Source organism: Pogoniulus pusillus, chromosome 41 (assembly GCF_015220805.1).
Source record: "Pogoniulus pusillus isolate bPogPus1 chromosome 41, bPogPus1.pri, whole genome shotgun sequence".
In the NCBI taxonomy this organism is placed as follows: domain Eukaryota; kingdom Metazoa; phylum Chordata; class Aves; order Piciformes; family Lybiidae; genus Pogoniulus; species Pogoniulus pusillus.
In genome coordinates, this window is record NC_087304.1 from 4,592,006 (window position 1) to 4,605,426 (window position 13,421).

Consider the following 13,421-nt stretch of genomic DNA (forward strand, 5'->3'; position numbering starts at 1 on the left):
CATGGGCAGGGACACCTCCCCCTAGCCCAGGTTGCAACCTGGCTTGGAACAGCTCCAGGCAGGAAGCATCCACAGCCTCCCTGGGCAACCTGTGCCAGTGTCTCCACTGTCAAGAACTTGTTGCTCATCTCCAGCCTACATCTCTCCTCCTCAGGCTTCAATCCATTCCTTCTTGGCCTCTTAAGAAGTCCCTTCCCAACTTCCTTGTAGGTCTCTTTCAGGCACTGGAGCAGCAGGAATCTCTTCCCCATCTCCACTCTCCATCTCCCCTCTCCCAGCTCAAAGCCATTGTCTCTCATCCTGGCACTCCCAGCCCTTGTCTAAAGTCCCTCCCTTATCTCTCTTGTAGCCTCCTTCAGGTATTGGGAGGCTGCTCTAAGGCCTTCCTTGGAGTCTCTCCAAGCTGAGCAGCCCTTTTCCCTCAAGCCAGTCTCCATCGGGCCAAAGAAGAGGCAGGGAATGCCGGGAACAGCATCTCCTTCCCTCCCTCCCCACCACTGCTGCCACCAGCCCAAAGGAGACAGCAGCAGTTCAGCCAGAAGGAAAGTTCCAGGCCCGAGGGCAGGAGCCCTCTTTGCACAACGCTTCCAGACACAGGCCACAGCTGCCAGCAGTGGAACAGCCACAGTGCCACCTCCCGGCCTCAAACGAGGCATTTCCTGGCATCCACATGGAGCAAGATGTGCCAGCAGCTGCCTCCCTCCACCTCCTCCCACCCCCAGAACACAGAGCAGAAAGCTCAGTGGGTTTTGGTTTGGTTTTCCCTTCTTTCCAAACAAAAACCCCTTCCCACTTCCCTCTTCTCCCTCCTACCTGCAGCTGGTAAGGTTTTCCAGCCCGGATTAGCTGTGATACCAGGAAGTTGGTGTGAAAAAAGTGCACATTTTCATCCAAAAAGCCATGGAGGATCAGCAAACGATTTGGCCTGGAGGTGGAGGAGAAATAAAGGTGAGAAAGGAGGAGGAGAAAGCACCCAAGAAGCTCTGCAGCGAGTCTGCTGCCAGGCAGCAAGTCACAGCTGAGTGGTGGACAGACAGACCAGCACCCATGGGGCATGGTCCTCGACCCTTCCCCAGCCAAGGGTCTGGGGGTACAAAGGGCTGAAACATTAAGAGAGGTTGCCCAGGGATGTGGTTGAGCTCCTGGAGACATTGAAGATGAGACTTGCTGTGACTCTGGCAGCCTGGAGATCATAGAACCAAGCAGGTTGGAAGAGAGCTCCAAGCTCATCCAGTCCAACCTAGCACCCAGCCCTGGCCAAGCACCAGACCATGGCACTAAGTGCCTGCTGCCTGCAGGGGGGTTGGCCAAGGTGCCCTCGGAGGGTCCCTTGCAGCCCAACACACTCTGTGATGCTGTAAACCTGTCCCAGCAGTCAGAGCTCAGCAGGATTAGAGCAAATCCTACTGGAAGCCTTCAGGATCCAGCAGGGCTGCAGCTGTGGCTGTGTTCAGTTTGGGGCACTGCAATACAAGAGAGATGTGGAAGTGCTGGAGCAGGTCCAGAGGAGAGCAACAAAGCTGGGGAAGGGCCTGGAGAATAAGGGGCAACTGAGGGAGCTGGGGATGGGTAGTGTGAGGAAGAGGAGGCTGAGGGAGACCTTATTGCTGTCTACAGCTACCTGAAGGGACATTGTGGAGAGGCTGCTGCTGGGCTCTGCTCACAGGTAGCTGGAGACAGAAGAAGGGGGAATGGCCTCAAGCTGAGGCTGGGGAGGTTTAGATTGGACATCAGGAAAAGGCTGGAGACAGAACAAGGGGGAATGGCCTCAAGCTGAGGCTGGGGAGGTTTAGATTGGACATCAGGAAAAGGCTGGAGACAGAACAAGGGGGAATGGCCTCAAGCTGAGGCTGGGGAGGTTTAGATTGGACATCAGGAAAAGGCTGGAGACAGAACAAGGGGGAATGGCCTCAAGCTGAGGCTGGGAAGGTTTAGATTGGACATCAGGAAAAAGTTTTTCATGGAGAGAGTGGTCAGGGAGTGGAATGAGCTGCCCAGGGAGGTGCTGGAGTCCCCCAGCCTGGGTGTGTGTTTCAGGGTGGTTTGGATGTGGTGCTCAGGGAGATGCTGTAAGGTGACTCTCGTAGAGCAGGGTCCTAGGTCGGACTTGGTGCTCCTGAGGAAGCTTTGCTTTGCTGGATGGTTTCTGTGATTCTGTGGCACCCCAGAGGATGCCAGGAGGAGGTTTGGGGCTGCAGCACTCACTCGTTGGGAAGCTTCTCCACGTGCAGTGCCACGGAGCCAGCCTCGTAGCCCTGCTGGTTGTTCTCCGGGATGTCCATGTAGCGCTCGGTGTAGCCGGTGTCGTAAGCCATCCACACCGTCACCGGGGCCCCGGCTATAGCGATCTGCCGACAAAGGCACCAGCAATTAGCAGCTGCTCAACACCTCAGCACCCTCCTCTTTTCTTCAAGGAGCAGGAAAGAGGGGGAAAAAAAAGAGGCTCTGGATTGTTCTGTCACTCAAGAGCAGGATTTGTCTCCAGCAAAGGCACAGAACAAGGCAGATTCCTCCTCCTGCTGTGCAGCTCCAGCTCACAACAGGGCAAGCTCCTGCACAGACGAGCAGCTGGGGAAGGGTCTGGAGAACAGACTGGACCTGGGGAGGAGCAGCTGAGGGAAGTGGGGGTGGTTAGTCTGGAGAAGAGGAGGCTGAGGGGAGACCTCATTGCTCCCTACAGCTCTCTGAAAGGAGGCTGCAGCCAGATGAGGGTTAATCTCTTCATCCTAGCAAGAAGTGACAGGACAAGAGCAAACAGTCCCAAGTGCCACCCAAAAGGTTTAGCTTGGACATGAGGAACAACTTCTTCCCCAAGAAGGTTGTCAAACCCTGAAAGAGGCTGCCCAGGTGGAGTCCCCACCCCTGGAGGGCTTTAAAAGCCATGCAGATGTGGTGCTGAGGGCCATGATTTAGCCTCGGCGATGTTGGGTTGGGCTCAACGACCTTCAAAGATCTGCAGCCTGAATGATTCTAGGACCCCACAGCACCACTAAAGGCTTCCTCTTTTCCAGGACATGTGGAATTATCCAGAACCTGTGGTGAGGACTTGAGAAGGGCTTAGTCCTCCCCTGATGTGGTGCTGAGGGCCATGGTTTAGCCTTGGCAATGTTGGGTTGGGCTCAACGATCTTAAAGATCTGCAGCCTGAATGACTGCAGAACTCCACAGCACCACTAAAGGCTTCCTCTTTTCCAGGACATGTGGAATTATCCAGAACCTGTGCTGAGGGCTCAGTCCTCCCCTGACAGTCACTGGGGAACAAACCCATCCTCATCCAGGTTATGATCTGGAAACCCAACTCAGAGCTTCAGAGCCAGGCAGGGCTGAGGGAGGTGTTCACCCAACCGCCAGAAACATCAAGTGAAAAAAGGCCAAGCCCAGATGCCAAACTGAAGAAGCTGAGGGAACCAAGTGGCCTAAGGTCCAGCCCCATGCCCAGACCTACCTTGAAGACGTTGGGTTTACAGATGAGGCCCATGAGGGAGAGGAAGCCCCCATAGGACCAGCCGTGGATGGCTACCCGGCTCAAGTCGATGAACCCGTACTTTTCTGCTACATAATGTAAACCTTCCACCTGGTCCTCTATCTCCACCTGCCCCTAGAAGGCAAGAGGGAAGGAAGCTCAAGTTAGCAGCTTTTTAAACCTTGAGAGAGAAAAGAGCAGCACCCAGGAGAGGAGAGCCACAGGAAACACACAGCAGACAGCAGAGCTTCGTCACCGATAGGGCCAAGTTACCATTTGGTTCTTCAGGGCCCCTTCAAATTTGAGGCCTCTCTGGCAGGAGCCCCTTCCATCAATCACCACCACAGCATAGCCCAGGGATGCCAACGTGTTCAGCCTCAAGTATTTGATTCCCTTGAAGGAGTTGTTCACCAGCTGCACCTGCAGGAGAAAGGAAGAAAGGATTTGCAGCTGAGAAGCTGCCTTGCAGTACCTTCTGCTGCCTGACCCACTGGGGAGCATCCTCAGCTGGACAGCAGCCGCGAATGGAGCTATCAGAGCCAGGCAGAGCAGACTAAGTCACAGGATCACAGGATGTTAGGGGTTGGAAGGGACCCGAGGAGATCATCCAGTCCAATCCCCCTATCAGAGCAGGACCATCCAATCTAACACAGATCACAGAGGAACACACCAGACAGGCCTGGAAAGGCTCCACACAAGGAGACTCCACAACCTGTCTGGGCAGCCTGGGCCAGGGCTCTGGGACCCTTCCAGCCAAGAAGTTGCCCCTTGTGCTGAGCTGGAACCTCCTGTGCTGCAGCTTCCATCCATTGCTGCTTGTCCTGTGCCAGGGAGCAGTGAGCAGAGCCTGTCCCACCCATCCTGGCCAGCCCTCAGATACTTATAAACATTGCTCAAATCCCCTCTAAGTCTTCTCTTTTCCAGACTAAAAAGTCCAAAGTCTCTCAGCCTCATGCTGCAAAAATCACCTGAGGTTTGAAGCAGAGGTCAGAGCAGAGGTTCAGAGCTCACTGCTAACCGAAGCCTGCTGCATGACCAAGAGCCAGAGCTCTGTCCTGGGCAGCAATCCCACACCTGACTGCAGCACTGCATCAGCAATGGTGTGGCCAGCAGGAGCAGGGAGGTCATTCTGCCCCTGTACTCTGCACTGGTTAGACCTCACCTTGAGTGCTGTGTTCAGTTCTGGGCCCCCCAGTTTAGGAGGGACATTGAGATGCTTGAGCGTGTCCAGAGAAGGGCGACGAGGCTGGGGAGAGGCCTTGAGCACAGCCCTACGAGGAGAGGCTGAGGGAGCTGGGATTGGTTAGCCTGGAGAAGAGGAGGCTCAGGGCAGACCTTATTGCTGTCTGCAACTACCTGAGGGGAGGTTGTGGCCAGGAGGAGGTTGCTCTCTTCTCTCAGGTGGCCAGCACCAGAACGAGAGGACACAGCCTCAGGCTGCACCAAGGGAGATTTAGGCTGGAGGTGAGGAGAAAGTTCTTCCCTGAGAGAGTCATTGGCCACTGGAATGGGCTGCCCGGGGAGGTGGTGGAGTCGCCGTCCCTGGAGCTGTTCAAGGCAGGATTGGACGTGGCACTTGGTGCCATGGTCTGGCCTTGAGCTCTGTGCTAAAGGGTTGGACTTGATGAGCTGTGAGGTCTCTTCCAACCCTGATGATACTGTGACACTGTGTGATCTGGGTTGTTACCTGAGGGCCTCCATAGACAAAGAGCACCGTGGGATGCTTCTTCCCAGGCTGCACATCGTGAGGTTTGTAGACCATGCCATAGAGCTCAACGTCCGACTGCGCGCGGAAGTGGAAGATCTCTGGCGGGACATAATCCGGGGGACAACCTGCAGGAGGAGCAGCAGACACTGGCAGTGCAGCCTCTGCTTCCTACCCCACCTCCAACCAGCTCATCCTCTTCAAACCTGACCTGAGGCAGGTATTGGTTCTAGTTTAAAGCTTCCCAGAGCCCAAAATAGCTGAAGAACAATACACAGAATCATAGAATCAGGCAGGTTGGGAGAGAGCTCCAAGCTCAGCCAGCACAACCTAGCACCCAGCCCTGCCCAAGCACCAGACCATGGCACCAAGTGCCCCAGCCAGGCTTGGCTTCAACACCTCCAGCCACAGTCACTCCACCACCTCCCTGGGCAGCCCATTCCAGTGCCAATCACTCTCTCTGCCAGCAACTTCCTCCTCACAGCCAGCCTCAACCTGCCCTGCCACAGCTTCAGCCTGGGTCCCCTTCTTCTGGCCCTGGCTGCCTGGCAGCAGAGCCCAACCCCACCTGGCTACAGCCTCCCTGCAGGCAGCAATGAGCTCTGCCCTGAGCCTCCTCTGCTGCAGGCTGCACCCCCCCAGCTCCCTCAGCCTCTCCTCACAGGGCTGTGCTCCAGGCCCCTCCCCAGCCTTGCTGCCCTTCACTCAACACCTTCCAGCACCTCAACATCTCTCTGCAATTGAGGAGCCCAGAACTGGACACAGCACTCCAGGTTTGGCCTGAGCTGTGCAGAGTGCTGCTCTCTCACTTCGAGAGTGTGACTGGCACTGCTGGAAGGGCAAAGAGAAAGACCAACAAGAAGTTCCCCTGGTTTTATAGGGGGTCTAGATAGGAAGTGGGAGTGAGTTAGGCACTGTACCTGGGGTCAGATTCAGACCACCCCCAGGAGGGTTAACTTTTTACATCATGCCCATCCCACTAAGCTGAAAGCACACAGCCTGTGCCCACCTGCCTGGGACAATGAGCCAGGTATGGTATGAAGGGATCAAGTTGGGCTAGGGCAAGGTGTCCCTGACTGTGGCAAGGGCTAGTAACTAGGTGATCTTGGAGCTCACTTCCAACCCAAAGCATTCTGTGAGTCTATGGATCATTGGCTGAGTGTTTTAGATGAGGCACTCTGGGCCTCAACAGCAAGATCTCTGATCACATTCTGTGCTCCACAGCCTCCCTGGGCAACCTCTGCCAGTGTCTCACCACCCTCACTGAAAAGAGCTTCTTCCTAAAATCCACCTTCAATCTCCCCTCTGCCACTTTAAATCCGCTCCTCTTCCTCCTGGCATTCCAAGCCCTTGTCAATAGTCCCTCCCCAGCCCTCCTGTAGCCTCCTTCAGATCCTGCAAGGCCACTCCAAGGTCTCCTGGAAGCCTTCTCTTCTCCAGGCTGCAGAGCCCCAACTCTCTTAGCCTAGCCTTATGGCAGAGCTTCAAGAAGGATTGAGGTGCAGGAAGGATTCATGCATCAAGCATGCAGGAAGGATCCAGGTGCTGCTGTGAGCTGTATCTGAAGCCTTAAAGAGCTGGAATGGAGCAGCCACTGCACCCCAGCTACTGGTCCCCTCCCTCTTCAGAGAAATCAAGAAACACCTCCAACCCCAAGCATGTTAACCTGCCCTCCCTGGAGCAAAGCTTTCACTCCAGACATGTCACAAGAGACACCTTAAAAGCCCCCATGGCACCTCCTGGATGTGCCTTCCCCTGGAGATGCCAACCCTGGCAGACAACACAATCCCTCTTCCCTCAGAGGGAAGTGACTCAGGCTACTTCCCTCTCCCACCACCACCACAGTGGGAAGGGACACAGAGACACAACCAAGCACTGAACAAGGTTCTCCAGGACTTACTGGCTGCCTCCATCATGCTGGCCCAAAACTTGGGCTGCTTGTGGAGAGGGTCATCATCAGAGCCACTCAGCTTGTAGACATGCACACAGGGGGGAGTGCTGACGCTGCTGTAGTGGCTGATGAACATGTCAAAGTTCTGCAGGGGGGAGAGAAGAGAGTTAGGGGAACAAAGGCACAGAATCACAGAACCTTAAGAGGTTGGAAGGAACCTCCAGAGATCATTGAGTCCAACCCCTCTGCCAAGCAGGATCACCCAGGGTAGTTCACACAGGAATGCATCCAGGTGGGTTTGGAAAGTGTCCACAGAAGGAGACTCCACAACCTCTCTGGGCAGCTGTGCTGGTTTGAGCCTAGCTGGGATATGCTGGTGAGAAGAATTAGATGCTAGGCTGTGAAAAGGAAGCAATGGTGATGGCTGCTGCACTCATAGGCTTGCTGAGATGGGTAAGAACCAGAACACAAACACAGATAACACAGAGTTGCTCTCTGGCTTTTGGGCTGCAGGCACTTCTTTAACCTGCCTGACTAATCCTTCTGCTTCCTAACCCCCCTGGCTCACCCTCCAAACTCACCTTGAAGGTAAGGGAAAGTGTGGGATAAGGTAGAGGGGTGGGAAGCAGGTGGAAGGGTGGTTGGGAGCCCCTCCTGGGGACTCTGCTTGCTGGGAGGGCTGCTGTGTTTCTGTAGTACTTTTTAACTTGTCTGTCCCTGTCTGTAGCTGTATAGGTTGTAACTCTCTGCTTGGGTACTGTGCTAAGCTGGAAATATAAAGCTTCATTCAATTTCCAGGTGGACTGAGTTTGGTCTGGGTGATTTCCTTAAGTGCTGGGGGGGCAGGGAAGACCCAAACCACCACAGCAGCCTACTCCAGGGCTCTGTCACCCTCACGGTAAAGAAGTCTCCGCTCATATCGAAGTGAAACCTTCTGTGTTCCAGTTTGTACCTGTTGCTCCTTGGCTGCCTTTGAGCTGACTGAAGCATAACTCACATACAACTGAGAACTCTTTGTCTCCCCTTTCCCACCCCTTCTGAATTGCTCTAGATGAAGAGTCAGTGACTCAAGAAAAGTCCTTCCCCTGGTCCCACATCGCATCTCCTCCGGGCAGTTCTCGGTTCCCAAATCTCAAGCAACCCAGACATAAGCAGCCCTCAAGACTCATTAGTTGTCATGATTCATTACCCTTCCCAGTTTGAATCTCTGTCAGCTGGGAGAGCTGAGGGCATTTTGTATCCAGGAAACAACCAACCTGGCTCATTGAGCAGCTGTGGGAGAAGCCTGGGGTGGTGAGGCGCACGATCTCCCCGGGGCTCTCGTAGCTCACCACGTAGAGGTGGTGCTCCAGAGGGGTGTCCTTTGTGCCTTGGAAATACACCAGCTTGGTGCTCTCATTGACCCAGATCTGTGGGGGGGAAGAGAAGGCTGAGAATCAGAAAGATGACAGCTGAGAGGTGACCTCAGCAGTGGTCATGAAGATGTAAAGGTGAACACCAGGAGGCTGGAGCCAGGCGCTGCTGGGTGATGCCCGATGCCAAGGGGCAATGCTGGAAGCTGAGGCATAGAAGTTTCACTTGAAGATGAGGAGGAATTTTTTGCCTGTGAGGGTGACAGAGCCTGGCACAGGCTGCCCAGGGTGGGTTGTGGAGCTTCCCTCTCTGGAGATACTCAAAACCCACCTGGATGTGTTCCTGTGTGATCTGCTCTAAGAGATCCTGCTCTGGCAGGGGGGGTTGGACTGGATGAGCTTTGGAGGTCCCTTCCAGCCCCTGACATTGACTCTGTGACAGCAGCTTCCAGCTTCACACTGAAAAGATCTCAAGCACAGCTAGAGAAGAGCCCATGAAGGGAGGGCAAACACTGCCCCAAGGCCATGGACTGGATGAGCTTTGGAGGTCCCTTCCAGCCCCTGACATTCTCTGATTCTCTGTGCTGCTCCTCTGCCAGTTCAGTCTGGCCCCAGGCAGAGGCAGCTTTAAACACCAACAGCCTATGACAGACTGGGGGACCTCTGGGGGGACCACTGTTGGTGGGAGAGGCCAAAGAACACTCACACAGCATGGCCAGGAAGAAGAGAGAGAGAGAGAAAAGGGAGGGAAGAAAGAAGAGAGAGAGAAAAGGGAGGGAAGAAAGAAGAGAGAGAGAAAAGGGAGGGAAGAAGAGAGAGAGAGAAAAGGGAGGGAAGAAAGAAGAGAGAGAGAAAAGGGAGGGAAGAAAGAAGAGAGAGAGAAAAGGGAGGGAAGAAGAAAGAGAAAGAGAAAAGGGAGGGAAGAAAGGAGAGAAAAGAGAGGGAAGAAAGAAGAGAGAGAGAAAAGGGAGGGAAGAAAGAAGAGAGAGAGAAAAGGGAGGGAAGAAGAAAGAGAGAGAGAAAAGGGAGGGAAGAAAGAAGAGAGAGAGGGAGAAGGGAGGGAGAAAAGGACACCACAAAAGAAAATCCAACTCAGAAAAAGCAGGCAGAGGCCTGTGGAGCACCAAATGCATCACAGTAATTGCTGCTGACACAATTTTAGCCATGAGCCAGGCAGGGAAGAGCTGTGGCCAGAACCAGCAGCCTGCAGAGCGAGGATGCACAGGGGGAGGGCCAGCAGGTTAATTGCAGGCTGAGGGACAGCAACAGGACCCAACTGTGTGGAGCTGCAGGGCCCTTCCACCAAGGGAGAAGTGCAAATTCAGATTAATTGGAAATGAACCTACAAGGTCTTTATTTTGACAGGAATCATCTGGGAGCATTAAAGAGCAGAGTCAGAGTTAAATCCTGGAGGAAGGGGAAAAAAAATATATAGCAGTGGGTTTCTGTGAGATGGAAAGAACAAAAGTTCCTCACTCCTGGCTCTTTTGTAGCCAATAAGAGATCCACTTGGTCCAGATCCTGAACTGCTCTGGAAGCCCTGAGCTGCCTCCTTCCCAAAGGCACTGCTGGAGGGATCAGCTGGAGACCAAGAGTTCACCCAAAGCACTGGGACCTGTCTCCACTCCCAGCACCTCCCTGGGACCTGCCTCCTCCTCATCATCACCCTCCTGGGAGCTTCCTCCTCCTCCTCCTCCTCCCAACACCAACCTGGGACCTGTCTCCACTCCCAGCACCTCCCTGGAACCTGCCTCCCCTCTTCAGCACCTCCCTGGGATCTGCATCCTCCTCCCACCACCTTCCTGGGACCTGCTTCCTCCTCCCAGCACCTCCCTGGGACCTGCCTCCTCCTCCTCCCAGCACCTCCCTGGGACCTGCCTCCTCTCCCTCCTCACCACCTCCCTGGGACCTGCCTCCTCCTCCTCCCAGCACCTCCCTGGGACCTGCCTCCTCTCCCACCTCACCACCTCCCTGGGACCTGCCTCCTCTCCCACCTCACCACCTCCCTGGGACCTGCCTTCTCCACTGGCACTCCCCTGGGACCTGCTTCCTCCTCCCAGCACCTCCCTGGGACCTGCTTCCTCCTCCCAGCACCTCCCTGGGACCTGCTTCCTCCTCCCAGCACCTCCCTGGGACCTGCCTCCTCCTCCCAGCACCTCCCTGGGACCTGCCTCCTCCTCCCAGCACCTCCCTGGGACCTGCCTCCTCCTCCCAGCATCTCCCTGGGACCTGCCTCCTCCTCACAGCATCTCCCTGGGACCTGCCTCCAGTTCACAGCTGCTCACTGGGGTGAAAATGCCTCAAGCAAAGGCAGATATCCTGAGCTTCTCCTGCCCAAAACAGTTCTTTGTTGCTCCTTCAGCTCAGGCTTGTGTCCTGTTTTTTCCTTTATGGGGCTGACTTGCTCTGGGGATTTGGCTAAGGAGCAATCTGCAGCCTGATTAAAAAGGCAATCAGTTCAGTGTGCAGCAGGCTACAGCACTTCTGGGGAAAGGAGAGGCAGCAATAAAAAGAGAAACAAAATGAAGCTTAAGTGGTTCTAGCAGGTCCCAGGCGTGGCAGGGGGTGTGGGCAGACAATGCAGAGCTCCAGCACTGCAAGAGAACAAAAATCACCACTTACCTTCGATCCGTGCCTGGCCAGCACCTCCCATTCCCCACCAGTCAAGGCAATCTCCTCTTTAATAGGGCACTTGAAGTCATCTAGAGAAAACAACAGGAGGATAAATCACTGCCTCCCCTGAAAGGGCAAATCAAGAGAACCACAGACTGAGTTGGGGCTGGAAGGGACCTTCAAGACCACAGAATCTCTCAGACTGGAAAAGAGCTTCAAGCTCCTCCAGTCCAATCATTAGTTTCACACTGACAAGTCCTTGACTAAACCAAAGCCCTCAGCACAACATCTCATCACTGTGAATTGCCCTGGTTGGAAAGCCAGTCCCAGCCCCCTTGCCACAGGCAGGGATCCCTGCCACTGGACCAGGTTGCTCAAGGTCCTACTCAACCTGCTTTGAACATTTCCAGGCTTGAAGCATCCACAATCAACTTGAGCAACCTGTTCCAGTGCCTCATCACCCTCCTGGGGAAGAATTCCAGAAGCCTGGAGCCTTTCAAGGCCTGTCTGGATGTGTTCCTGTGTGACTTGAGCTAGACTGGATGGGTCTGCTGTGGCAGGGGGGTTGGACTCAATGAGCTCCTTGGGTCCCTCCCAACCCCTGACATCTGTGAGCTGTGAACAAGGCTGGAAGGAAGAGAGCTCCAAGCTCAAACAGCCCAACCTAGCACCCAGCCTTGCCCAAGCACCAGACCATGGCACTCAGTGCCCCAGCCAGGCTTGGCTTCAACACCTCCAGCCACAGCCACTCCACCACCTCCCTGGGCAGCCCATTCCAGTGCCAATCACTCTCTCTGACAACAACTTCCTCCTCACATCCAGCCTCAACCTGCCCTGCCACAGCTTCAGCCTGGGTCCCCTTCTTCTGTCCCTGGCTGCCTGGTAGCAGAGCCCAACCCCCCCAGCTACAGCCTCCCTGCAGGCAGCTGCAGGCAGCAATGAGCTCTGCCCTGAGCCTCCTCTGCTGCAGGTTGCACCCCCCCAGCTCCCTCAGCCTCTCCTCACAGGGCTCTGCTCCTGACTTCAAATCCAGGGAGTCTGTTCTAAGGTCTCCTTAGAGTCTTCTCTTCTCCAGGGGAGACTCCACCTTCAGAGAGGTAAGTCCCAAAGCTGAACAGCCACCAAAGCCCAGCCCTTACCCTCACTGTGGACATATGGCTGCACCCAGTCGTGGCTGCCTGGCTTCAGCACTGCTGTGACCCTGTAGAGGTGACAGAAGCCTGTCTTGCACTCGTTGGCTCGGATAAAGCAGAGCTCTTCCTCCTCTCCCTCCGGTTGGATGAAAGGGTAGAAGATATCATGAACCTGGCACAGAAAGCAAAGGACTCAGTGAGTGATGTGTGGAGGCAGTGGAGACTCCCAGAATCAACCAGGCTGGAAAAGACCTCTGAGATCATCCAGGCCAACCTAGCACCTAACTCTTATAAGGAACTAACCCCTGGCACTAAGTGCCTCATGTAGCCTCCTCTTACACACCTCCAGGGATGGGGACTCCACCACCTCCCTGGGCAGCCCATTCCAGTGCCAATCACTCTCTCTGCCAGGAACTTCCTAACAACATCCAGCCTCAACCTGCCCTGCCACAGCTTCAGCCTGGGTCCCCTTCTTCTAGTGCTGTCTGCCTGGCAGCAGAGCCCAACCCCACCTGGCTACAGCCTCCCTGCAGGCAGCTGCAGGCAGCAATCAGCTCTGCCCTGAGCCTCCTCCTCTGCAGGCTGCACCCCCCAGCTCCCTCAGCCTCTCCTCACAGGGCTCTGCTCCTGACTCAAGGGCTTCATAGGAATGGAGAGGGGAGGATGGGGAAAAGCCATTCCACACTTTCCCATTCCCAATCTCTGGGCTCACAGAGGACTTTCCACAGCCACCACCCAGAGCAGCCTCAGCCCTGCCTCTTGAGGTGGACACTTCAACCAGTGAGTCTTGCTAGGTGGCTGCCACTCCAGTGCCTCAGGCATGCCATGGTGGCCACTCCAGGCCCTATTCTCACTTCATAGAGGCTGAACTCCATCCCCTGTCCCCTCTTTGTCTTTAACCTACTAAACCCAGGACACCAAATTATAGCTTTAGATTGGAAGTGACCTCAAAGCTCAGCCAGTTCCAACCCCCCTGCCATAGGCAGGGACAGCTCCTGCTAGAACAGGTTGCTCAAGGCCTCATCCAACCTGGTCCTGAACAGCTCCAGGGAGGTTGTGGAGCACAGAAGCACAGAATGGGATCTTTGATCTGTGCTCCACAACCTCCCTGGGCAACCTGTGCCAGTGTCTCACCACCCTCAACCTGTGCCAGTGTCTCACCACCCTCAACCTGTGCCAGTGTCTCACCATCCTCAATCTGCGCCAGTCTCCCACCACCCTCAACCTGTGCCAGTCTCTCACCACCCTCAACCTGTGCCAGTCTC

The 13,421-nt window shown here is 55.2% G+C and overlaps 1 protein-coding gene across 3 annotated transcripts in view; it reads right to left on the bottom strand.

The window, feature by feature from the left end:
• DPP9 (dipeptidyl peptidase 9) overlaps positions 1 to 13,421 on the bottom strand; it is a 40,637-nt gene that overhangs the window by 1,967 nt on the left and 25,249 nt on the right. For all 3 annotated transcript variants that reach the window (XM_064175329.1, XM_064175328.1, XM_064175327.1), the window contains 9 exons: positions 12,163 to 12,328; positions 11,033 to 11,112; positions 8,315 to 8,467; positions 7,068 to 7,203; positions 5,150 to 5,295; positions 3,736 to 3,882; positions 3,445 to 3,597; positions 2,206 to 2,348; positions 814 to 925 (listed from right to left, as the gene is read on the bottom strand). In XM_064175329.1, the coding sequence (XP_064031399.1) occupies positions 814 to 925; positions 2,206 to 2,348; positions 3,445 to 3,597; positions 3,736 to 3,882; positions 5,150 to 5,295; positions 7,068 to 7,203; positions 8,315 to 8,467; positions 11,033 to 11,112; positions 12,163 to 12,328 (1,236 nt within the window). The remainder of the gene's footprint in view (positions 1 to 813; positions 926 to 2,205; positions 2,349 to 3,444; positions 3,598 to 3,735; positions 3,883 to 5,149; positions 5,296 to 7,067; positions 7,204 to 8,314; positions 8,468 to 11,032; positions 11,113 to 12,162; positions 12,329 to 13,421) is intronic.